This window comes from Pongo pygmaeus, chromosome 12 (assembly GCF_028885625.2).
Source record: "Pongo pygmaeus isolate AG05252 chromosome 12, NHGRI_mPonPyg2-v2.0_pri, whole genome shotgun sequence".
Lineage (NCBI taxonomy): Eukaryota > Metazoa > Chordata > Mammalia > Primates > Hominidae > Pongo > Pongo pygmaeus.
The window spans coordinates 78,570,254-78,598,033 of record NC_072385.2 but is presented as its reverse complement, the minus strand read 5'-3'; the positions used below and the strand labels follow the sequence as shown (position 1 = coordinate 78,598,033).

Here is a 27,780-nt window from a genome sequence, read left to right as displayed (position 1 = left end):
AAACAGCTGCACCATCAGCTGAAAAAACCCTTCTAAAAGCACAAGCTACCCATTCACTGGTTGAAGCAAAAAGCAAAGTTTACCCACTGTGTGCATTTTTAATCTGCTGCAATTTCATGAAATGAAAATACCAAAGCACATTTTAAGTCTATAAGCTTTATTGATACTTTGCTTTTACAGTTCACAATGCATTCCACAGATTTAGTTCAGTACAGCTTAAACCACAATGGTATAAATCTTCATTTTGTAATTTCTTGCATAACAATGTTTGATATTTGCAAACAACATTTTTGGAAGCATTAGATTCAGTCCATAGATTGAGTCTGTGACAAAATTAACTACAGTAAGTCTGTGCAATGAAATTTATGTTGGAGTTCTATGTGTGTGGCATTTCATGTTGAAAACAGATGGTAGTGCTCCTAGAAATATATCTTCTTTTTCTAGCTTATGTGCTTTGGAACTACACATGTATAACCAATGACTGACTCTGAAATATCAAGCACTGTGGGGTGGCTGGAAGGTAAAGGTCTAAGCTTTGTGAAACACTATATATATACAATCTATATTTACTTATATTGGCAATTAATATAACAGTAAAAGTCACAATACACCTAGAACATACCAGAAAAGCAAGCTTTGTCATTCCTGCTTTACCGGTATGATCTCGTCTAAACATTTCAGAAAATCTGCATCAATCTACACGGACCATACACAGTGCACAAACTGAAAAGGGCTTTTTTTTTTTTTTTCTAGCTCCACCATCTCTGCAACTTGCCAAGATGCAGCAAGACTACCTGCAACAAAGTAAAATATACAGGTTTTTTATTCCACCAGTGCCTCAGATAGGAAAAAGATATGATTACAGTTTAAATCCATACATAGCAGCTTACAATACTTAAGATGATGAACACACGGCAGTCAAGACAGGTAATTTTTCCTCACAACAGTGCATGGCTAAAAAATAAAGATCTAACAACGATCTGTGAAACTGCACTGCAATGTCAAGGTTCGTTCTTCCCTGACCCTCCCCGTATAATCAAATGAATATCCCCTTTAAAGATGAACTCCTACTAATTATTTTGGGCGTTTTCATTCAGCTTTGCGCTTCAATCCAGGGATTTTCGCTTGGATTCTGAAAATGAAAAAGTCAATGTAAATATCAATTTTGTTTGCTGCTGCTTAAAATACCATCTTCCAAGAACTACGTTATTCAGCTAATACAAGAAATGAAATCCTTAAAGCTGCCTAATTCTAAGCTATAATTTTGCCACTTTGGCCTCATGAATTAGATTTAAACAAAGCCTTAAACACATAATAAACCCAGAAATGAATGGTCCAAATGTTAGAAAAACAATCTTTTGGCAACTCTGAAGTCACACTTAAGGTCTGATAGAGATTTGTTACTCATTATGCCTGCAATATGAAAATACTGTTCTCACAATCCATTATCCTAGTAAAAACACTGCATATTTTAAATACTTACTTAGCCATAGCATCTTTAACATTCTTATTTGCAAGTCCTAGATAATGATCTATCTGTGCCTGAAAGAGAGGTATAAAGGAATTATTACTGCTGCTAAAGAATCTTATTAACCACTACTATGTGTCAAGCTAAAAGCTTAAGAAACCATCACATTTCTCATTTTTATAAGACATTGAAAATGGGCACTAATACATTCGTAAATCTATTCTGAAGTCAGCAGTTAGGAAATTACCTGATGCCGTTCATAAATAACAGGAACACTGAAGAGTGAAATGAGAGCTGAAAAGGGAAATATACAACTTTTCAAAAAGACTGGAATGATTTGGGAGGAATAAACACTCAAAAAACTGTTAAACTGGCAACTCAAGATAACCAAGCAGTGTTCCTAATGAATGAATAAAAACACAAGGATCTCCGGATGCATCTGCTGTTGAGGAGCCACTCCAGAGGAATGAATGAACTGTGTGAGGCTGCAGTTATTAATTAGAGCTAGGAACCATTTCTAGCTTCAAATCATATCATTTCTAGCTTCAAATCATATCACAGATTTCATAAAATACAGGTATCCCTGGTTAGATTTATGACTGCACCATCATATAAGGCCACCCTTTATCTGGTTTATCACTGTTAGTAGGAGCTGTCTTCAGCAACTAAGGTAGCATTTCAATAAACCGGGAAGCAGTATCACCAACTTATTTAAAGAGAATACAACCTCAAACTTACTTTGAGATGGAGTTTCACTCTTGTTGCCCAAGCTGGAGTGTAATGGCGCCATCTCGGCTCACTGCAACCCCCACCTCTTGGGCTCAAGTGATTCTCCTGCCTCAGCCTCCGGAGTAGCTGGGATTACAGGCGTGCACCACCAAGCCCGGCTAATTTTTTGTATTTTTAGTAGAAATGGGGTTTCAACATGTTAGCCAGGCTGGTCTCGAACTCCTGGCCCCAGGTGATCCGCCCACCTCGGCCTCCCAAAGTGCTGGGATTACAGGCGTGAGCTACCACACCCGGCCCAAATTTTCATCCTCCACTTTTCATACAATGAGAATATTCTCCACTAAAATGTCTAAGCTCCTGGCACACATCTTTTTTCCAGCAATTTTTCATCCCAATGGCTTTGTAGACTTACCCAAAATCAGTAGCGTCAGACCATTAAACAAGGCACCAACATAGGTAAATACCCACATCAACACTGCAAACTATAAGAAAATAACATTAGCCCATTATAAACAAAATTCAAGTAAAGTTTCTTAATTATGCTTTCAAAAGCATCCCATCTAAATGCCTACCTACAAAAGGCATACAACTTGAAGACTGGGGAAAGTACCATGAACAGTTCACTATTAAGTCGCCAGTCTCAATTATGAATTTCAGAATCCTAAAATAAATAATAGATTTGACCCATTTTCTCTGGACTACACTACCAAGTAGTTGATTCTGCTGAGATCAGAAAATATACCAAGGGTGCATCTTACCCCTCCAGCACTAACAATATTTAGCTTTTAAATGGGAAGACTGGAAAGGTGTTATGAGAAATGTCTATTAAAATTGATTTCAAAGTATGAACTAGTAGAGTGCTTGAAGATATATGAGCTGAATAATTCAGACATTAGTATCTCAGCTGATAAGCAATAATTGGGCAAAGAGTACTTATCAGGGAAATTATGTTTCAGGTACCAAAAATATCACCTCTAGCCTTTGAAGGATCAGGCACAAAGTCACTCTGAATTTTGTTAAACATTGGTCATCATCAATTCCTTTGCTTTCTAATTCAAGGCCATCATGTGTATGTCTGGCAATCACTTTGACCTATTTAGTAGGTAACAAACACGATGCCACCAGCTACAGTGATTATTTAGGCTTATATAACAGTATAAATGAAAAGGGGAGTAGTAGAGCACCCCCATTATCTAAAGCAGGGATCAGCAAACTTTCTCTGTGAAGAGCTAGACAGTAAAATTTTAGGTTTTATGGGCCACATAGGGTCTGTATCTCATATTATTCTTTGTTGTTTTCATCTTATAACCCTTTAAAAATGTACACCACCCACTCTTAGCTCCCACACTATACAAAAACAGGCCGTGGCCCAAACAAACAGTGGTTTGCTAACCCTTGATCTAAAGCATATCTTTCTCCATGTATTAAATGAACTCTGACTGAATGCTTACTGACCATTAATTAAGCAGTCAAACATTAGTAAGCATACTTATTACAGCTTAGGAAGACACTTTGGATGACTCTACCAAGCAACAGTTCTACAAATAGCAACACTCTGGTCACCCTAAATGAATTTAACTAATGTTCAAGTCAGTAAATATCAGGCATTCTTAATATCTGTCAATTGAAAAAAAAATTTTTTAAGCTGCCCTATTCTTAGCAATTGCTATTGGAACCCCTGGTAGAAAGGTTTGAAGGATGACTTCAGTTAGTAAGGCTTTTCTCTCACAGTTTTATAGACTCCTATTGCTGAAGCTAAATATAACTTTTGCACTTGAGCAAGTTTACTATAGAGCAAGAGAGTTATTTTTATCCATCACTGTCCACAAGTCTAAAGGGAAAAGTGTTGACCTTCCACATTTTAGAAGAAATTACTCTAGCAACAAAGATGCCCTTAACATGACAGAAGATAGTAACCAACACAAGCTAAAATAACTCCTTATTTGGTCATTACAGTCACTGACAAGGCTTCACTCCAAGTCCACAGGGGAAAAGCCCAAGACTTCACACCTGAGCCACTGAAGGGGCTCAAATGTCACTTGCCTCTTTGAGAACACTTCCTGAAAGCCAGGCTATCCCCAAGACAAAGAGAAGAACAGAAGGAGGTCTCAAATGTCCTTAGGGCCAGGCAGGTGACATACAGGTATGTGAGAGGCTGGGAGAGAATTGAGGCACACAATGATATGCATTCTTCCTCTCAAAGGGACACAACCCTGCTCCATATGCTGTGGCCATGCAAATATTCTAGGCCAGTGTTGCCAGAAATGTATACTTTTGTGTGCTATCATATAATTTTTAAATGTTGCAGCTATGTTGAGAAAATTGAACACTTCGGGGGCCCAAAACAACAATAGTGGGTAAGTGTATCCAGGGAACACACCATCAGGAGAGAAATGGGTGGCAGCAACAACTAACCTAGAGAGTAACCATTATTAATGGGAATCCATCACAAATGATGGATTTGTAACATGGCAGGAATAAAGTCAATAAACACTTTAAAGAAGCAAACAGGCTGCTCTCATTTTGGACTTAAATTCTATGCAATTCCATGGCAAATACTTTGCAACATCATAGCCAATACTTATTAACTGAAGAGGTCAAAGCTTATCTTTCCATTGCACAGTAACGAGACTGGAGGAAGGAGGCCCAAAATGTAATGAAGATCTAACAAATACTTACTGAAAAGGGGCAAGGGCCATGTCTGGTTTATCTTTCTTCCAGGGCAATAAGAGAATTAAATTCACGGTGTATCACACACCTGATTAAAGAGCTCTGCAGATTTCTGATGTTTCAATTTGGGGGAAGGGGATATCTTTAAGGCAAATGGTGGGAGAGTGCTTAGTAAGATCTCAGAAATTACTCTGGCAGTTCTGACCATTTCAAAACTTTTCTGCATTCTCAGACTCTAAACTCTACTTGCCCTTCTGTGCTTCCTTCAGATTCATTCATTAGTTGGTAATTTGGACTCTGTCTATATCCCCAGCCCATTTCCTTCTAATTTTTCTGAGAGCTCAAGAAACGTAAAAGGAAGCTGTCAAAATGTGAATGTTAACAGCTGCCTATGAGCCTGAGAGCTAGATTTTAGTGTTCTTCTGGGTCAGCTATTTCTGGACCTCAGGTCGTTTTTTTTTTTTTCTTCCCCTCACTTTCAGGTTTAAGATTGTATTCTGGAACATTATAGTTGCCTCAATTACAGAAAAGTAAGAACCTCTGCTGAAAATACCTGGTCTTAGTTCCTAAAAAAGTAAAATTATTAGACAGCTTTTTGGGATTTGAGGTTTCAAAAGACAGGAACCTGCTAAGAAGCCTCAGTCATACTCAATTAGCCCAAAAGCTGAGCCCAGTAGGCATTGTCATATGCTTTTCTTTCATAATTGGGGGTGGGAAGCGGGGGGAGGGAGGATTTATAGTTTAATGCCACAACTTTTTAAAACAGTGATTTTTGCCATACTATTTGACTAGGAAACTGATCGTTGCTCACTCTATAAATACTTGAAATCTTTTCTAGGACTTAGAAGTTTGTAGTTAATTGCAAAGGAGCAAAACAAATGGAACATTAAACAAGAATTTAAAAGGAGAACTCTGCAGAACATGTCTTATTTTTATTCGTCCAAGTCAACCACCAGGAAAACTTGGACCAGGCACACGGATGCCCATCATTTCACACCGGCGTTTATAAAAGGACTAATGAGCCCTGGAGTTTGGTTATTTCTTTGATCACATTTTGAAAGGCCAGGCTCCTCCTTCACTGCCCCCTGCCAAAAAGCAATAAGCAAGGAAAAGGTTTCACATGCTAGCAAGAGTAGCTCCAAAATTTCAATTTCTGAGGAAGATGGTTTCAAATAGAAATAGTCATAATTGTAGGCTGGGCATGGTGGCTCACACCTGTAATCCCAGCACTCTGGGAGGCCAAGGCAGGCAGATCACCTGAGGTCAGGAGTTCCAGACCAGTCTGGCCAACTTGGCAAAACCCCATCTCTACTAAAAATACAAAAATTAGCTGGGCGTGGTGGCGGACGCCTGTAGTCCCAGCTACTTGGGAGGCTGAAGCAGGAGAATCACTTGAACCCAGAAGGCAAAGGCTGCAGTGAGCCAAGATCACACCACCACCCTCCAGCCTGGGTGACAGAGCCAGACTCTATCTCCCAAAAAAAAAAAAAAAAAGAACTAGTGAAAATTGTGACCCAGAATCTAAAAATGTAGATATAAATTTGAGGGCACAGAACAGACTTTGCATTTATGAAGAAAATGAGTTATAGAGATACTTCTTTCAAATTATTGTTTAAATTTGTAAACACAGAGCTTGATAAAAATGTCTTTTCTAAATGACAAAAATTTAGAAATGAGAATAATTTCTACTACATTTTCCTGAAATTAAGATGGTTTCCATTTTCCTAGCTATGAATCATATAAAATCAATGTAATTCCAATAAAAAGCTACTTCCTATAAATTTTTAAAAACTCATTGTTATTTAAATAAGATAAAACATTCATCTAAACTGGAGAGACTAGGGCTATTAGCAAACTTCCCACAAATTTAAAATCTGACTATAAGGCATTAAAATAAATCCTTTTAAACAAGGTAAATACATTTTTCCTTATGCTGAAAAAGTAAAAAAAGAATGGGAATTGGAAAAACACATTTTTTGCTTGCTTTAGGGTGACAGAATATAACTTTCCCTACCAGTTTTTGTGGCTAAAAGGCAAAAAGTAATACAGTCCACTATTAAGGAACTTAAGATTTTAATAATTTTTTTTTTTTTTTTTAAGAGACAGGGTCTCACTCTGTCGCCCTGGCTGGAATGCAGTGGTATGATTATGGCTCATTACATCCTCCACCTCCTGGGCTCAAAAGATCCTCTTGCCTCAGCCTCCCAAGTAGCTGGGACTACAGGCATGGGCCACCATGGCTGGCTGATTTTTTAATTTTTTTTTTATAGAAACAGTCTCACAATGTTGCCTAGGCTGGCCTCAAACTCCTGAACTCAAGCAATCCTTCTGCCTTGGCCTCCCAAGGTGCTGGGATTACAGGCGTGAGCTACTGCGCGTGGCCAGGAAAACCTTTTTCTTTTTAAAATGCTCTCTATATAAACAAAAACTGGGTTGGATAAGTGTGGCCATACACAGAAGTCTCTCTAGAAAGGTAATCCTATCGAGCATTTTTATAAAAAAGCAAAGTGATGTTTTTTCAATCAGCTTCCTTTTTCAATTAAAGCTGTTTTAAGGAAGTATTCAGTATTTCTGTAGTACCCTTATATTCAATGGAAACAGATGGAATCTGTACTACTCATATACAATGACATTAGGAAAGGGTTTAGCTAAATTCTTGTGTGGCAAAATCACAAGGTTTATCATTTATCAAGGAAGAGCTTTCATGTACGTTATCAGAGTGTGCACCTAAATTACCAAGGGCTTTACCTTTCATGGGGAGAAAAGGACAGATTCCCTGCCTTATTCATTTGCCTCTAGATTTTGAGATCTAAATGCCAGGTTCACTTTAAGTGCTAACATGATGAAGCAACTGTTATTTACTTGCAGTCCTAAATGAATTGCTATCTGGGGAAGTCACCAAGCAGGTTTCCTTGAGCTCTGGGCTTGCCAAAAACACAACTCACGGAAACCAATCAAGTATGTTTTTCTTCTCTTTTTAAAAGTATTGCTAATCCTTAAGGATAAATTATAATTTTAATGAAAGTCCCTTTTTTCAATACTAAGAAACAACAAGTGTTCCAGAAAGAAAATCTGTCTCATCATGTGTCACTTTCTGTAACTTTCAAATTAGCAGTCACTCAATGCAAGAACTTATCAAGTTCGATTTCTCTCATTTATGCTAGCTTCCTCATGAATAACATAATTGCTTTTACAAAAAATGTAGTTTTCAAAAGAAATTAAAAGATAAGATTTAACAAAGAAATTATTTCTCAAAACTTATTTTAAAAAGTCCTCATATTCGATTCTCAAATACGTGTGCAAAACAGAGATTTAAAACGTTTCTTAAGATCTCATCAGCCCCTTTCTAACATTTTCTCTCTCCTCTTGCCCCGTATCTGCACGTTGGACTGTGTATGGATGAAAATTTTCTCTGAAAGAATAAATAAGTTTTCTTTTGATTAAAGACAAGTGGAAACTTTATACTCAAACTCAGAAAACTAGAGCATAATCATTCCCAGATCAATTTTTTTAAAAAATAGATTTATTCAAGAATGACATTTCTCTCAAGAAAAATGTTAAATTGTAGACATATAGCTGCCTTCACTGCTATACTGTGCAAACATGGAGGATGACTTTTGGTGTATCTCTGTTGCCGTGTTTATTGAATCTATAAAAACAACAAGCATCTCTCCCCTCCTAAGCTCACCAGGCTTTTCTTTGAAGTCACCTCTCTCCCCCACCAATCTTTGACTGCTAAATTCAGAGATGGTCCTTTGTTGTTTGAAGCTCTGAATTACTACTTATAGACAGTATTTCTTCTCAGTCAATTCCTACCCACAAACCATCCATCTTAAACGGCATCAGTACCTCCTCCTCAATCACTTTTCACACATGTTCTACCCTAGAAGTCAGCTACGTATAGAAGGTAATAATACATGAATAGGAACTGGTTTCCTCTAGGCTATATGTACAAGGTTCTATTTCATTTGCTCCAAAATATTTTTACTTGATCTCTTTTGAAACTAATTAATCAAACATGCCAAACAACATAACCATAATCTTTTTATTTACAGACTAACATCAGATCATTTTAAAACATCACTACAGATTTAGTCACTAAATGCAACCACTCTATATGAAAGAGGTAAGTAATAAAAGGAAACTACATCATTTACCCTTGATGTTATTAGGAAGTAACTTAAGTTCCAAGTCATAAATAAAAATAAGAGATGAGGCTGGGTACAGTGGCTCATACCTGTAATCCCAGAGATGCAAACAGCTGAAAATAATATATCAACTACCAGGTTATAAAGGCTAAATTTTTTTTTTTTTTTAAAGCACTTTAAGCACTTAAACCTATTCTGACCAGTTCAGAAATTGTTTTTCTGAGTCTAAAGGCCCAGTCACCTTAGTGCTACTATATCCTTGGCATGTGTGATAAATATAAACTAGAATATTTCTCTTGGAAATAAAAAATGAAAAATTATGAGAATTACCACCACATTTCTGCCCAGGCTTAGATTGGAAACACGTCTGCCTGTTTTCTGCAGAGTCACAGGCAAGAGCATATACAACACAAATGACAAGTTCTATGAAAAAGAAAAGCACTACAGGTCCAGTGCTTCAGGCTTAAATTACACAACTGTGGTTTAGTGCCTGTTTCGTCAGTCAGAACTTTGGGAGAGTTTACTTGCAAGGTGAGACTCTTAACAGCTGCTTATGTAGCAAGATCCAAAAACTAAAGAAAAATTTCCAATGATTACCAACTGAAGATCAGTTGAAGTGTTTCAGAATATTAAATCTTATCTAGAATAAGAAAGAGTCCAAGACATTAAATAGCTTTCATGTATGTATGAATCACATACAAGCTAAGAAACTAAGTGCTAGACTGTAAAGCAAAGTCAGAATGAATAAATCACATCTGATACTAAATGCATTAGACGATCTTTATGCTTATAGTCAAAATTCCGATTAATTTCCTTTCCTTTTAATCTTTATGATTTCCAAAAGTATGATTTTATATATGTATATATGTATATATATTTATATATATATATACATAAAAAATATATATATATATAAAAAAATTTTTTTGAGACAGAGTTTTGCTCTTGTTGCCCAGGCTGGAATGCAATGGCACGATCTCAGCTCACTGAAACCTCTGCCTCCCAGGTTCAAGCGATTCTTCTGCCTCAGCTTCCCGAGTAGCTGGGATTACAGGCATGCGCCACCACGCCCGGCTAATTTTGTATTTTTAGTAGAGACGGGGTTTCTCCATGTTGGCCAGGCTGGTCTCGAACTCCTGACCTCAGGTAATCCACCTGCCTCGGCCTTCCAAAGTGCTAGGATTACAGGTGTGAGCCACCACACCCGGCCCACAAGTATGATTTATAACTTATTCTCCTTTAAAAAGGAATACAGGACTCTCTGTATTAAGTATGACCAAAAAAAAAAAAGGGAATAGCACTTCTTCATCCTTATTTGATTGGATTCTGAATTTTAAAACACAAGTTTAGAGCCATATGATTTAATTTTTATCATTTACTTGAATATAGAAAAACAGAATTTTACACTCAACTCTTTTGATACTAAATTCTGGGTATATCAAAAATGAAAGGCAAAATAAACTTACCTTCAGAGAATCAACTAAATCATCAACTAAGAAGAGGCGCCTGAGTTCCTTTATCGTGCAGTTCACATGACCAAGAGCAGAATTACTGTACTTCTGAACCAACTCCTCAGATATAGCAACTTCAGATTCCAGATATGCCCTAGAAAACAAAACACATCATAATTGTCACTAATTGGAGTGATTTTCCCCTAAATGTCAATCAGAAATTATATATCTGTAAGAAATTAAGAAAATATTCTACTATAAAAGCCAACTGTTTCCAAATTAGGGGCAATATAAAAACTCAGCAGTAAGGGGTATTTCCTTGATATGCACTGTCTGCTGACTAGCACAGAAAAAGCATACACTTTGAAGCCAGACTGATCTGGGCTTGAATCTGATGCTCTGCCACTTACCTGGCTAGGTAATTTTGCAAAGTTATTTATTCTTCCCTCTAAACTTAGTTTCCTCATTTATAAAGTGGAGATTATCACGAGAATTCAATGAGAAAAGTGCCTAATGCAACTGGGCACAAGGATGCACTCAATAAATGGTAGTTATGACTATGGTTTTTTTTTTTTTCTTAAAGTTGACACTATGTTGTCTCATCACGTTTTCCTAACAAAGATCTTTTTCATTTCCAAATCCTAAACTCTCTCAGACTAACCTTTAGGGGAAATTGCTCAATATGTCAAGCACCAGATTGTAAAGTGGCTGCCAAAAGCACAGTGGCAATCCTAGCAAAACATAAGAGTTACCATCATCTAGATGTTTTAATCCATACTGAGATGGCTAAAATTGTTAAATTTAAAAGTACTGTATTGGTAATAAATAAATAAATAAAAATACTATACTGGGGAAAAAGTCAAGTCCACAGGAATGTAAGAAACAGTTTCATTATTGTTTCAAAGAAGCCATTTTATCTTGGCAGGGTACAATCAACTCAGAAGTGCTGAGTGTTCCCTCGTATCTGTTGGAAGTAGTCCTCATAACCTCCCTATGTCTGAGGATGCCAGTTTCTTACAGTGGAAATAACATCTTAGACAACTCCTTGTCCCATAGTTTTACCTCTGCAACATACCCCAAATATGTCTCCTGGTTTTTATTCACAGTGCCATCACTCTATTTTAAGTGCTTACTATTTACGAGCTGGAATATTCTATCACTCTCCAAACCAACCTCTGATCTGCCTGCATCCAAATCCATTCTGTCAGCCAATGCCACAATAACCTTATGTGAGCTATCCTAGACAGTGCTGTCTAGGCTGAACTCAAGCAAGAGTTAGAAGACCTGCCACTACCTAGCTATACAACACTGCAAAAGGCATTTAACTGCTCTGGGTAAGTGCTCCAACTCTGTAAATTTGAGAAACAGACTTTCCTCAGTTCCTTCAGGCTCAAACATTCTGTGATTCTATGACTCCAACTTTCAACCAGGGACGTCCTCCTAAATCTTTCCAACCTTACTTCCAACTACTCTTTATGTTGCAGCCAGAAAGGAGTCATTCACTAAATATTTTTTAACCTTAATGTAGCCCTTATTAATCATATGGTTTTCCCAATCCACAATGCTCTCTTACCTTTGGTGATACCTTATTTAGCCAGTTAGCCCCATCTCAAATCTCACCCATACATAGAGCCTCATGTGACAATCTCTTTCATAAAACCCTGATGTTATCTCTCACTCCTGTATAATTCTAACAATGCTTTCTTTTGTGTTAGTCTTATAGTATTTACTAGATTCAGCTCTGAAATATAGACATATGTATACCTGCATATTTTTCCTACTAGAGTATAAACTGTTATGGACCAGGAATGTATCTTTACTAATACATGGTCTAACACACTGTTAGACAATTATTAACAAAAAACTGAATTATTAATATCAAGTTAAAAATACTCAAATATTCACATGGATATTTAAACCAGCAATTATTTGTTTACCCAAATTTGAGCAATATAGGAAAGTGGCTGATATAACCCTGGTTGGTATTCTGCTTCTTTGTACCACTGTTACTTGCTCTTGCTAAAGACAAGATGCCTAACCAGAACGCACAAAGACAGTACTCCCCATCAATGACATCCTGTAGATATTTACACTAATTCAACTGACATTTATGTGATATTAATACAATGCCAGCACTGTTCATCACTCTTTCAGTAACCACAGGTATTAGATACAAACCACATAATATCACCTTTACTAGTATGATTAAGGGGAACTAGGAAAAACTGTCCAACAAGCTTAAACTGGTATGTTGGCTGAATTTACTTTATAATGACTATTAAAGGACTTTAAGAATAAAGTGTTTCTAGCCAGGCATAGTGGTGCATGCCTGTAGTCCCAGCTACTTGGGACATTGAGACAGGATTGCTTGAGTCCAGGAGTTCGAGACTAGCCTGGGCAACACAGTGAGACCCATCTCTTTGAAAAAAGTTTAAAAAATGAATAAAGTTGTTTCTAAGAAGGAAATAAATCAATAATATTTTCCGAAAACCTCAAAAATCAAATGATGTGTAAAATTGGAACTGGAGAAAATTTAGAAGTTTTGGCTTGACAATATTTTTATATATTTCAGCATAACTAATTAAAAATCATACTTCTTTATGATTTGTGGCTTGATAATAATATGACTCAGCCTTTATTTTTTTCTTTTTTTTTTTTTTTGAGAGAATGAGTCTCGTTCTATTGCCTAGGCTGGAGTATAGTGGCATGATCACAGCTCACTGCAGCCTTGAACTCCTGGGTTCTAGCAATTTTCTTAGCTCAGCTGCCTGAACAGCTGGGACTACTGGCATGAATCACCACACCTGGCTAATTTTTAATTTTTTGTAGAGATGGGAGTCTCTACAAAAGCCTGTTGCCCAGGCTGGTCTCCAACTCCTGGCTTCAAGCAATCCTCCTGCCTCGGGATCCCAAAGCACTAGTATTACAGGCATGAGCCAACACGTCTGTCTGGCTCTGCCATTTTGAAACTATAATTTCAAGTTACTGAATTCCAACTTTTTCCCCGTCATCCCGTAAAATGGAGTGATACCACCTATCTCACAGAATTATCACAAATTTAAAATAAACATTAAAATATGTACATAAAAGGTTAGACACATAGGAGCTATTCAATAAATGTTGGTCTCTCCCTTAAACTTGTATAACATCATTACTTCATCAAAAAGAGAAAGCCAGAGAAAAATCACCAGTCTTTACAATAAGCAAAATAATTCAGTAGGTCTCCTCTTTCAAAGTCTGTAAATCCATTTAAGTTTACCCGTTAATATCAACCAGATCATGTTGTAGGTAGGTACATAGTCATATGCCCAAACAGATATTTACCTTGCCACAAATAGTTTTTTTCTTTGTTTCCCCTACTTTCAAGCTAACAAGTTAGAAATAGTTTTTAAATGATCTCAATCTATTTGAAGAAAAATGATCTCCTTATGCAAAACAATTAACATTTCAAAGGCATAGTTAATGCAGTAGGAACTGAATTTTCAGATCATTTGGGGCCAGGGTTAGGAAATTCTCCAAAGAGCTGGGTCTTGAACCAAACTAACAACCAAATAAAAAGTATGACTGAGGCAGCTAAGGAAGGCAGCACGAACATGGGTACAAAACTCTAGAAGGGGTAAATGAGAGACAAGACAAAGACATCTGGACTTCATCCTACAGTCTATAGAGGGCCGCTGCATTTTCTTTTGTTTTTTTTCTCTTCAGAAAAAAAGTGGTACTTCTAGAAAAATTAATCTGACATTATCTGTAAGAATTGAAGTAATCCGAGGTAACTACAAGTCAATCTAGTAACAAATGGAGTCCAATTAGGGGTCAGCAAACTTTCTGTAACGGGCCAGATAGTTAAGCATTTTAGGCTTTCATGTCCATATGGTCTCTCTTACAACTACTGAATTCTGCTATTACAGTATGAAACCAGCTAAATGAATGAGCATGGCTGTGTTCCAACAAACTATTTACAAAAGCAGGCAGCAGACTGAATTTGGCCATGGCTTTGCTTTACAGGCCCCTGGTAGACTGAGGAAGCAGTGGAAAAGAACAAAATTTTGTGATTTTCCTAACAATATTTAGTGATTCTCTTTATATGAGATGAAAACAAAGATAACATCAAAACAGGAGCCTGAAAACTAGCATGGTAGTGGTGTTATGGATAGAAATTAACAAGTTTGAGGGAAAAACTTCATTTAAAAACGTGGTGAATTAGTGGTTGTCGGGCGTTGGTTGGGGAGTTGAACTGTTAATAAGTAGGAAGTTTCTTTTTGTGTGATGAAAACAGTGATGGTTGTAGAATTCTGTGAACATACTAAAAACCAATGAGTTTTATGGTATATGAATTATATGTCAATTAAGAAAGGGGGAAAAACATGCAGAGTATGAGGTAAGGGCAGAAGACTCAAGCTGAGGCTGTGTCTCGACAGCAACTATATAATGCTATAGTATACTTGTGAAAATAAGAGTAGAAGATGATAGCTGTGAGACAAGGAGATGCTGAAATAAAGCTCTCCAAAAAATAATTAAAAAGTAATGCCTTAAGAAACGAGAAGAAACTAGATAAAGAAAATACATAAAGAAAAGCATAACAGAAAACATCAGCATACTAGAAAGATATGAAATATCAGAAAGCATGTTATCAAACAGCATAAAAAGTAAGCAATAAAGAATATATAACCCTCACCAAACCTACCCATGTTAAAAAGATACAACACCCATTAAGATAACCAATGCCTAACTCTAATAAATATTCCTAACAAGTAGCAGAGTTAGTTTAATGATATGTAAACAGTCTCTTCCATCATGAGCCTTTAAAACGACTTTTAGAAAATCTCAAAAGCAGATGTTTTTGGTATAGCTCAAGCAAATAACTGCAATTATCTTTAAGAAAAAAATGCATGCTTGTAACTCTAGACAGTAGATGAAGTCTTAATACTAATCCTGTTTACACTATTGCCAATGCATGCCTTGTTTTCCAGACATCTCACCTGAATGGGTGGCCTTCATCTGATTTCTGGATAGCTTGGATCACACCCTTGTATATCCTAAAGCTGATGGTCACAGAAAGCAGGGCCAAGGCAATGTAGGCTGTTACACTCACAATGCTGAATACTGTCAATGAAAGCAGCAGGAATAGGCTGGCACCAAACACCACTCCAGTCTTCTTAATGTCTCTCCAGTAGAGGAGGTCAACAACTAAAAATTGAAAAAGAAATCTGAAATTAGAACATTATTTTATCAATTTGGATTTGCTCCATCTATGAAAACAAAAAGGCTACTACATAAAGTAAAACCAAACCTAAAAAGTTAAAGAAACACTAAATTAAAGAAACACTAACTTTATAACCCACATTTTAAACCCATTCTTAGTTGTATATAACACCTTTATTTTTGACCATGAAATGTTTTTTATTCAAATTTATTTCTGCATAACCAAGTCATTCTAGCCATACACAATGATTAAATGTCTCCAAAGCCTAGAAGACTTCTAATACAAAACAAGGAGTTACTTAAAATAATCTTGGGGGCTGGGTACGGTGGTTCATGCCGGTAATCCCAGCACTGTGGGAGGCTGAGGCAGGTGGATCACCTGAGGTCAGGCATTCCACACCAGCCTGGCCAACATGGCAAAACCCCAAATCTACTAAAAATACAAAAATTAGTGGGGCATGGTGGCGCATGCCTGTAATCCCAGCTATTCGGGAGGCTGAGGCAGGAGAATCGTTTTAACCCGGGAGGCAGAGGTCGCAGTGAGCTGAGACTGCACCACTGCACTCCAGACTGGGCGATAGAGCAGGACTCCGTCTCCAAAAAAATCATCTTGGGGTTTTTCATCTCATACAATGCATGCTATATATTCAAATAATTCAATAAATATATTCCAATAACTGAAAAAATATTAACACACTAAAATGAGATACTTCAGTGACACCAAAATATATTTATATGCAGAAAATGAATTTTAAAAGGCTGAGATACAAAAACTACACATATGAATGAGCTTTACAACTCTGCTTTTTTTCTTTTTGATTTTTTTGTGCTAGTAGTAACTCTGCTCTTAAGATCTTTTAGAAACAAAATTGTAACTTAACCTGGATATCATTAAAAGAAGAATTTCCTACAAAGAAAAAGATAAAACAAACAGCCTTTAGATTACCTGAAAAGCTATTTCCTTCTAAGAGTTGATAAATATAATGCCGTAAAAATTTAGGGGTCAAAGAAAAAAGAAAAGTAAACGTGTTACACTGTTACATAACATTTATTAATAGTAAGGGGTCAGACAAAGCCCAACTTAGCATGTCTGCTCTTGGACATGGCCACACGGCCACTGAGGGGATCAAGTAAGCATAGCCTGATGTCTCAAAATCGGGTTATGCTCAATCCAAGGAGAACCCTGAAGGGTGCCAAAGTGCTCTTGAATTCATAGGCTGATGTAATTACTCTCTCTCTGAACTGTGAACAATTGGGAGAAAAAAAATTTATAGTAAATAAATATGGATATACTCTTTGTAAGAAGAGGTGACATCAAAGAAAAATCACAGTTTTAGGGCTGCTTTGGTTTTGATCCCCAGGTCCCCTAAGATATATGTAACTTTCCTTTGCTCTTAAGGGTACTTCTGTAGGGAAAACTATCTATGTGAACTGCACAATGTTGGATATTAGTACAAAGTCCTTAACTGCTGCTAGTATATCATGAGTACTGTTTAGGATATTTTAAATACCCATCGCTGTGTCCAGTACATAGCAGGGATTCAAACACTTATTTCAGTTGCCTAAATGGTATGGCTTGAATGCTATTAATTTAACATTCTATATATGATTTCAAGGTTTATTTTCAAACTCCGATTTCAACTATTTATTCAAATATTCCCAAACTTGTTTGTTATAGCCCCTGCCTAAAACATCTAAAGGAGCTTAATGCTATTCCACTAGTTTCTACTACTGTACTAGCACAACTGAGGACTGACAAGAACTTGAAATGGCCTATCTATAGGTTGTCAAAGGGACATTACGAATAATGTCATATTGAATAAGGAGATAAGAGCAACGCTAATAGGTTTCTGGCAATCAGCAAACGCTTAATGAGGTGAAACTGTTCAAGTAACTCAACCTAGCAGAATGAGAAAACTCATTCTGATTCTTGAAGGTCTTGTCCAACATTACAATTCTAGGAAAGATAAGACATATAAAAGCAAGTCAATGAAGGTATAAAATAAATATTGCACTGTTATGAGAACTCAGAAAAGGGAAAAACTGGAAGAAATGTTAAAAGACTGTGAAAAACTGTAAATGGAAACTGAGCTGGGTCTTGAAGAATGAATGCGATCTAGAAAACCTAAAGGTACAGGCCTAACTGTAAGCATCTTTCCGCTAACAGTGGTTCCAATAACTAATGCCTTTTTTTTATTAGGAGGGTACAGTGAGAGAGCAAGGGGAGTGATGATAAAGACAGCCCTTGGTAAGATCACTCTTTCCTGTGAGGCTCCCTTTGTGCCCTACAACAGTGGTTTAATACACACAAACAAAAAACTTAGGTTCTATAGTTGGGTCACCTAGACTAAAAAAATGGTTGAATAACTTACGAGCTATGTGACCTCAGGAAAGTCACTAAAGTCCCCTATATTTCAGTTTCTTCATCTATAAAACGTACATTAAAATAGGAATGAACAAAAGGCATAAAGTTTCTAGATAGAAAGGAGAAAAAACTTTTGAGATTTACTGCACCCCAGGGTGACAACAGTCAGTAATAGCGAACTATATATTTCAAAATAACTGAGAGTAAATTTCATGTCTCACCACAAAAATAATAGGTGACAAGGCGGTACTTTAATTAGTTTGATTTAATCACACCACATTGTATACATGTCAAAACATATTGCACCCCATAAATATATACAGCTATGATTTGTCAATAAAAAAATAGGAATGATCTCATTGAGATGTGATTCACTAGATTTTTCATTAGTAAGATAATTAATGTAAAGCACTTAATAGAGTACATAGCATATAATAAATTCTTAATAAATGTCAGTGCTATTTGTTGTTGTTATTATTACCACCACAATCACAATCACCTTACTCAATATTTAAATAGTAAATACATAAAGAACAAAATTTCAAACTTATTATTAACTTTCGGTTAATAAACTATACTGTTGTGTTATATTGTAAACATGTTACTTTATAAACCATATGGGAAAGAATTTTAAAGCTTATCTAAGTTTTTACTATTATAGGGTAAGTAAAAGCTAATAGCCCAAAGGAATCAGCAGGTAAGGTGTACCTCAAATCTATTTTTCTTTTTCTTTTCTTTTTTTTTTTGAGACGGAGTCTCGCACTGTTGCCCGAGCTGGAGTGCAGTGGAGCGATCTCGGCTCGTTGCAAGCTCCGCCTCCTGGGTTCATGGCATTCTCCTGCCTCAGCCTCCCGAGTAGCTGGGACAGGCGCCCGCCACCACGCCCGGCTAATTTTTTGTATTTTTAGTAGAGACGGGGTTTCACTGTGTTAGCCAGGATGGTCTCGATCTCCTGACCTCATGATCCGCCCGCCTCAGCCTCTCAAAATGCTGGGATTACAGGCGTGGGCTACCGTGCCCAGCCTCTCAAATCTATTTTTCATATGAACAAATGCTCCTTTATAAAAGTGGTTCTCAAACTGCTCAAAAACATTAATTAACCTTCAAAATCACTATTGGTGAGAAGTTAAAGTAAATGCAGATGTACTTGCTATTTTTTACCGTCGTTAAAAACTACTCAGTAAAACCTGGCCATGAAATCAATGACTTTAGATTTGAGAGGTTTGTACTGTACAACATAAATTAATGTCTAATCAAACTTCCTAATATTGTAACAGAGTTACTGTCTAAACAGGTGTAGTGATCAGATATGAATTGTGTATAATTAGTCTATAATTTCTACCTAAATGAATATGGTAGAAGGAAATATCAGGACTGGGATTCAAGAGCCCCACATCCTAGCATGTACCAGCTCAGCAATTGTGTGATTCTGGATATGACTCCAACCTCTCTGGCCTTCAGTTTTATCGTCCATAAAGGGCATTAATCTTCTAATCTCTCTTTTCCCTTAAGGAATTAACATGACCCACAGTCAGTACAAAGATACACACATTAGTACTGCATTCAAATTCCCTGTCAGTGCATCCAAACCAATGAAGTTTTACTACTGGGGCATTATCTGTGCTCAATATCATTTAAAAATATTTCCTTCCTTTTTAGATCTAGATTTTTTTGGGGAGAAGGAAGCTTAAATATTTTTATTCATACCAGTCTTCTGATTTGAACCTTCCTAGAAATATCTTAAGTACCAGACATTATTAAAACTTTAGGAAAATAACAAATTCATATTCCTACAATTTTTCAAGCAATTATAAACTCTATCATTATGGCAACTGTATGAGAGAAACTTTTTAAAAGTTTGAAAAATGATACGCTTAAGCCTGATAGATGTTTTGATTCCTGATCTACATTCTCCAATCTCCACACCTCCTTTATGCCAAACACTGCAGCAGCCTATATAACATTATCTCTCTCACTTATTAAAACCTAATGAGCCACTACGCAAAGTGGCTTACGCCTGTAATTCCAGCACTTTGGGAGGCCGAGGTGGGAGGCCAGGAGTTTGAGACCAGGCTGGGACACACAGAGACCCCTCATCTCTTAAACAAACCAACCAACCAACCTAATGAAAGGTAGGCTTGAAAGAGTGAAACCCAGCTCCTACATGACTGGACCCAGATCACATCATTAATAAGTGGCAGAACATGGATCTTAACCCAGGATTCCTACGGATAAAAACTCATATTCTCCATTGTATGATGCCAAATTGAAGGCTTAGCTGATTAAAGTGCTTCAAAATGTTATACGTGTGCATGCATAACAAATGGGCAAAGTGTAGGCAGACAATTACAACATGCAAGATGAATCATAAAGGCCAAGAAGAAAAGCTAAGTGAAATTAACAAGACAGTTTAATCAATAAGGGACAAATTTTAATGTAAATATTTCACCTACCATTAGACCCAAAAACGGAGAACAGGGCTTTACTCCAATATATTTGATAAGTACTTTCCCACAGGAGAGAACTATAATTAAGTTGTTGAAAATGACTTTTAAAAACCATGTGAATCTAATTAAATAAAATCAGGGTATATTTATGCAAGAGAAATGTTAAAAAAAGTGATACAGATCTACATTATCACAGAAACATGTCCATAATAATAAATTAAAACAGAATGTTACAAAAAGACTCACAGTATATTCTCACTTAAGAAATTAAACATATGAGCGTGGCGGCTCACGCCTGTAATCCCAGCAATTTGGAAGGCCCAGGCAGGTGGATCATGAGGTCAGGAGATCGAGACCATCCTTTCTAACACGGTGAAACCCCGTCTCTACTAAAAATACAAAAAAAAAAATTAGCTGGGCTTGGTGGTGGGTACCTGTAGTCCCAGCTACTCAGGAGGCTGAGGCAGGAGAATGGCGTGAACCCGGGAGGCAGAGGTTGCAGTGAGCCGAGATTGCGCCACTGCACTCCAGCCTGGGCAACAGAGCGAGACTCCGTCTCAAAAAAAAAAAAAAAAAAAAAACAAAAGAAAAAGAAATTAAACATATAACTATGAAGTCTGAAAGGATATCTACTAAGCAGTGTTTTTATCTCTGCATAACAGGATTATCAATGAGTTTTACTTGCTTCTTTACTCTTTTCTGTGCCATCTGAAATGGTCCCACTCTAATGGCAAGCATGAATCATGACTATAATCAGAAAAAAATTCAGCCCATTCTGTTTCTATTCGGTGCTACTAAAGAGTCTTATGAGTGTTATTTTTCCCAGTATGCTTTCCTATTGGAAAAAGAACACCCTGTCTGTTAGGTTAATAAATATTTGGATCCAGCTGACAGTTAAAATTCTAGCAGTATACAACTAAGTTGATGATTCTGGTGTTCTGGGTTGAATCAAGTCAATTTTCCCAAAGTTAATGATACCAGAATAGTCATGTATAAGGCCCAGCAGTACTCAATGATAGTAAACCCTAACCTACCACTTCCTTTCCTCTTGTCATATGGTTCCTAGGAACAAAGTCTTTTGAATAAATGGAAAAGCTCTGAAAATTACATACGTAAGCGCACACATACTGCATAAAAATATGTAAGCAGCTACATGAGAGTAGCTCAAAGCAGGTATCATGACAGACATACTGAAACAAGCACTAGGAATGCTCTGATGGAGCCATCATACCCTTTAGAGCCCTGGAGAAAAACAAAAAGGGAAGAACAGCCAAGAGAAATGAGACAACTAGGCTCTGATAGTTACACGTAAGATAATATGAATATATCCTAGAATAGGAACATCTGAGAGGCAATCTACACTGCCACCAACCCCACTGTGCAAAGTACAGAAGAATTTCCATCTTTTTCCATAAAGAAGCTGAAAAGATTGTTAGTGAAGCTGCAAGAATGAAAAAAATATTAGTTGATACCAAACAGTGTGGCTGACTTAATTGACATTTGCCAACAAAATTTCTAGTCCCTTATAGATTCCTCAAATTGGTTTTAATAAAAAAATTTTGAAAGACTGTTTATACAAGATAAATGATTTTCAATAGGAGGGATGTATAGAACTTTATTAAAATCCCTTCTGAGAAATATATTCAAATACTGTTGCTTCTAATGGTCAAGAGAATTATTAGTTAATTTAGATTTATTAGTTAATTTACAAGTTTGTTCAATCCTGATACCAAAATCAGACAAAGACATCACAAGAAAGGAAAACTACGGATAAATATCCCTTATGAATATAGATGCAATAATCCTCAACAAAATACAAGCAAACTGGATCGAGCAACATATAAAAAAGATAATAATACACCATGGCCAAGTGGCCTTCATCTCAGAAATACAAGATTGATTCAACATACGAAAATCAATCAACATAATGTATCATATTAATAGGATAAGGACAAAAACCACATGATCATCTCAATAGATGCAGAAAAAGCATCTCACAAACTCCAACACCCTTTCAAGATAAAACATTTAACATACTAGGAACAAAAGGGAACATTATCAACCTGATAAAGAGCATCTACAAAAACCCACAGCTAACATCAAACTAAATGGTAAAAATCTTTCCCCCTAAGACTAGGAACAAGACAAGTACATCCGTTCTTGCCACTTCTGGTCCTGGAGGTGCTATGCAGTGCAACTGGCCAAGAAAAAGACATACAAGCCATCCATGTTGGAAAGGAAGAGATTAAACTCTATTTGCAGATAACATGATTTTATACAGTAAATCCTCACTTAAATGTTGAGGATAGCTTTCTGCAAACTGTGACTTTAAGTGAAATTACATATAACAAAACCAATTTTACCATAGGCTAATTTATACAAACATGACTTCATTTTCTATGGCATATTTGTGGTCACAAAAACATCGTCATATTCTAAATAAAGGTCGGGCGCAGTGGCTCACACCTGTAATCCCAGCACTTTGAGAGGCCAAGGCAGGCAGATCACCTGAGGTAAGGAGTTTGAGACCAGCCTGGTCAACATGGTGAAACCCCATCTCTACTAAAAATACAAAAATTAGCTGGGCATGGTGGCCGGTGCCTGTACTCCCAGCTACTCGGGAGGCTGAGGCAAGAGAATCGCTTGAACTCAGGAGGCGGAGGTTGCAGCAAGCTGAGATCACGTCGCTGCACTCCAGCCTGCACGAGACAGAAAGACCCTGTCTCAAAAAAAAATAAAAACTAAAAAAAATAAAAAATAAATCTAAATAAAGACTCAAAACACTTCTACTATTAAACACTGAAATAAAGTAAGCTATATATACATTTAAGAAAGATTTTTTAAAACACAATTTTTGGTGAATCAGTGATGGTGGTTGTAGTGGTGGTGGGTTAAATCAAGGAACAAATGTTTGCAAAGCAAATACTGTGGTAGGAACACCTCCTACCACCACCACACAGTTCAAAAACAACAAATATGGAGGGATCTCTAAGTGCCTTCATACTGCATCATTTATTGTTGTGCATTTGCATGATTATTATATACTTTACGGGTTTTTATTTTACAATAATCTGTATTCATTCATTCATTCATTTTCCAACCTGCTTATTCCAGTTCTGGGTCATGGGTGGCCAGAGCCTATCCTGACATCTCAGGGTGCAAGGCAGGAACCAACCCTGGACAGGACACCATTCCATCACACGGCACACTCATACACACACCCCCACACTCATTATGAGACAACTGGTACACACCAATGAATCTAATGTGTATATCTTTAGAACGTGGGAAGAAACCACAGAGTACCCAGAGAAAACCCCATGCAGACATGGGGAGAACATACAAATCCCATACAGACAGTGGCCCCAGCCAGGAATTGTTTTTTTTTTCTCTTCCTCATCCACATTATAACGAAATAACACTGAACAAAACAATGATATGAGGGTCTGTTGTATGTATTTTAAAAATTCTAAGGAATCCACAAAAAGCTACTAGAAATAATGAATGACAGTCCAGCATGGCTGTAGGACAAAATATCAATATACAAAAATTGTATTTCTATACACCAGCAATAAACAATCTGAAAATGAATTAAATAATTCCATTTGTAATAGCATAGAAAAATATAAGATACTTAGGAATACAGTGAAAAGAATTTCAAGACATATAAACTATACATAACACACTGTCGAAAGAAATTAAAGATGACTTAAATAATTGGAAAGACTCCTGTTCATGAATTGAAAGACATTAAGACAGTAACACTCCTCAAATTGATCTAAAATACAAACACTATCAAAATCCTAGCTGTCTTTTAGCAAAAATTGACATGCCAATTGCAAAATTCATATGGAAATATAAGGGATCTAAAAAATCAAGAAAAACTTGAAAAAGTACAACAAAGGTTGGAGGACTCGAACCTACCTATATCAAAACTTCCTGAAAAGATACAGTAATCAAGACAGTAGAGTAGTTACACAAAGACAAACAGGTAGATTAGTGGAATACAACTGACAACCCAGAAATAAACCATTACATTTATGGTCAACTGACTTTGACGAGGGTGCCAAGGCAACTCAATGAGAAAAAAACCGTCTTTTAAACAAATGGTGCTAGGACAACTGGATATCCAACTGCAAAACAAATGACGTTGGATTCTTCTACTTCATATCACGTATAAAAGTTAACTCATAATGGCCGAAAGAGTCAAAGTTAAGAGCTTAAACTAGAAAACTCTTTTATCTTTCTTTCTTATCTTTTTGTTGTTGTTACTGTTGTTGAGACAAGGTCTCACTCTGTCACCCATGCTGGAGTGGAGTGGTGCAAAAGCAGGCAGCCTCAGCTTACTGGGCTCAAACAATCCTCCTGCCTCAAGCCTCCCAAAGTGCTGGGATTGTAAGCATGAGTCACAGCACCCAGCCAGAAAACTCTTTAAGAAAAAAATAAGTGTAAATTTTCATGACTTTGGATTAGGCAATTGTTTCTTACATATAACACCAAAAGCAGAAACAACAAACGAAAAAAAAAAGATAAATTGGACTTCATTAAAATTTAAAACTTTCACCACAAATAGAGTGAAAAGATACCACACAGAACGAGAGAAAACACTTGCAAACCAATTATCTGATAAGACACTTGTACTCAGAATATATTGAAAAACTTTTACAACGGTAAAAAACAATTTAAAACAGACAACAGATTTGAATAGACATTTCTCCAAAGAAGATACACAAATGGCCAATAAGCACATGAAAAAATACTCAACATCATTTAGTCATTATAAAAATGCAAACCAAAACCACAGTGAGATACCACTTCATACCCCCTAGGATGGCTATAATCAAAAAGATGAGCAATAAAAAGTGTTAACAAAAAGTGATGAAGATTAGGAGCCTCATACATTGCTGATGGGAATGTAAAATTCAGCCACTGTGAAAAACAATTTGGCAGTTCCTCAAAAAATTAAATACAGAGTTATCTTATGACCTAGCAATTCCACTCCTAGGAATTTTCACCCAAGAAACTAGAAAACCTGTGTCCACACAAAAACTTAACACACAAATGTTCACAGCAGCATTATTCATGATAGCCAAAAAAAGGAGACAGACAACTCAAATGTCTATCATGTCTATCAACTGATGAATGGATTTTTTTTAAAAAAAGGTATATCCATATAAAAGAATATTATTAGGCCATAAAACGAAATGAAGTGCAGTAGTCCTCCCTTACCTGCATTTACCCTTTCCCTGGTTAGTTTCCTGCAGTCAACCATAGTTAAAAAGTAGGTGAGTATAGTACAATGAGGTATTTTGAGAAAGACACCACATTCATTTAACTTTAGTATACTGTTACCACGATTCTATTTCATTGTTAAAGTTGTTAATTTCTTACTGTAACTAATTTATAAATTGAACTTTATCATAGTTATGTACAGATAGGAATAAACAGTATATATAGGGTTCAGTCCTATCTGCAGTTTCTAGGGCATATGCTAGGGGTCTTAGAGTCTTACCCCTCAAGAATAAGGGGTAAACTACTGTACTGATACATGTTACAACCCGGATGAATCTTGAAAACATACGCTAAGTGAAAGAAGCCAGTCACAAAAGGCCGTATATTTTATGATTCTGTTTATATGAAATGCCTTGAATATGCAAGTTATGAATTCTGTAGAGACAGAAAGTAGATAAGTGGTTGTCAGGGGCTGGGGAAAAAGGGAAGAGGAGTGACTGCTAAGGGGTGTGGGGGGCTTTTTTGGGAGGGGGTGAAGAAAATGTCCTGGAAATAGATTTAAAACTTTAAAAAAATAGTCATCTCAACATACTTCTCTACTAGGTTGTAAACTCCATAAAAGAACATGTATGTCTTACTACCTAACTTTATTCCCAGAGCTGAGCAGAAAGCCAAAAACAACTAAATTTTCAATATTATTGTTGACTGATTAAAATGAATGAATATCTTATGACAGGTTACTAATTCTAATTGATTTATTTAAAAAATGTTTCTATGTTTTGGACTTAACATTTATTTCATTTACACTATTTTCAGATGTCTACACTTATTAAATAACAAATAATGCTTTCAGGTAATTTATAAAAAGAAAACACTGTTTTGCAGGCTTGTCTCCCCTTACTAGACCCTGGAAAAATGATAAATGCCTTTCATCTTTATATTCCCATTACCTACATCATTAATGCTTGCTGCATTGTCTGAATAGCGGCCAGATTATTTTTAGAACAGAAACATTTAAATTAATTTTCAAATTAAAATAAAGGACACCTTTCAATAAGAAGTACAGGATCACCAAAATGTTAATTTTGGATTCCTCGGTAATCACTTTAGTGGCTCCTTATTTTTGAAAAACCACAATTAAGACAAAGAGTTTATACAAGGAAAGTTTAACTTTTCATGGTTCCTCCAGTCGCCTTCCACACTGCACAATAAAGCGTTAATCATACAAGATAACCCTATTCTGATAAAGTGTTCATTAAACATCCTTTCAAAGACCTCAGATGAATTTAGCGGTACTTTTCCATTTATAACTTTGGGGGAATGCTTATGAATTGCTAAAAATAATGCTCATCAATTGTAACAAACCCTTGTAGTTTAGAAAAAAGTAATTTATGCCCTGCAGTCCTTGCCAACATTTGTTTCCAAGATAAAAATGTGAAAAATGATTGTGTGTAATAGCATCTTTATCAAACTAAAATTTTAATTCAAAATAACTCAGTACACTTAAATCTTTTCTTTAAAATAAAAACTTCTGGCTCAATGCACAGTAAGAAGAGTTGCCTACATTTGGTAATCACAAACTGTCATCTGCCATAGCTAAAAATAGTGTCAGCCTGCATTGTGCATGCCTTACATGCAGAAGTCATCCAATTACATTTTGCCTCAAATCAAATTCTTACGTTCTTCTTTGAATAGCCCGAAGTCAGGTTTCAATTTTAAAAAGCTTTTGTCTGGGAAGGCGGGGCAGGGGGAAGTTGAACTGGCTGTTCCTAAAAATACTAGGACAGGGAATGGCTGGCAGAAAAATACCTACTTTTGAAGCAAAAGCAAATATTAAGTTCTCTTTAATAACGCCAGGTGAGGAATGAGAATGGCAGTTAAATAGGAAATAAACAAATAAATATATAAATATTAGAATGGTATTAAAATTTCAGTTTTTTTTCACAACCATAATGTTTATAATAATAATTATATATTTATTAAGAATCACAATCCTTAATCAAAGTCTTCCCAAATGGCAGGAAAAGTAATTAGAATTCAGAATTGAACATTTAGTACTACATAATAG

General features: G+C 36.3%; 1 protein-coding gene across 5 annotated transcripts in view; it reads right to left on the bottom strand.

Annotated features, from left to right (window-relative positions):
* Positions 1 to 140: 140 nt before the first annotated feature.
* RTN4 (reticulon 4) overlaps positions 141 to 27,780 on the bottom strand; it is a 78,579-nt gene continuing 50,939 nt past the window's right edge. For all 5 annotated transcript variants that reach the window (XM_054473927.2, XM_054473936.2, XM_054473938.2 and 2 more), the window contains 6 exons: positions 15,446 to 15,653; positions 10,482 to 10,620; positions 2,610 to 2,679; positions 1,716 to 1,762; positions 1,484 to 1,542; positions 141 to 1,132 (listed from right to left, as the gene is read on the bottom strand). In XM_054473927.2, the coding sequence (XP_054329902.1) occupies positions 1,090 to 1,132; positions 1,484 to 1,542; positions 1,716 to 1,762; positions 2,610 to 2,679; positions 10,482 to 10,620; positions 15,446 to 15,653 (566 nt within the window). In that variant the 3' untranslated portion in view covers positions 141 to 1,089. The remainder of the gene's footprint in view (positions 1,133 to 1,483; positions 1,543 to 1,715; positions 1,763 to 2,609; positions 2,680 to 10,481; positions 10,621 to 15,445; positions 15,654 to 27,780) is intronic.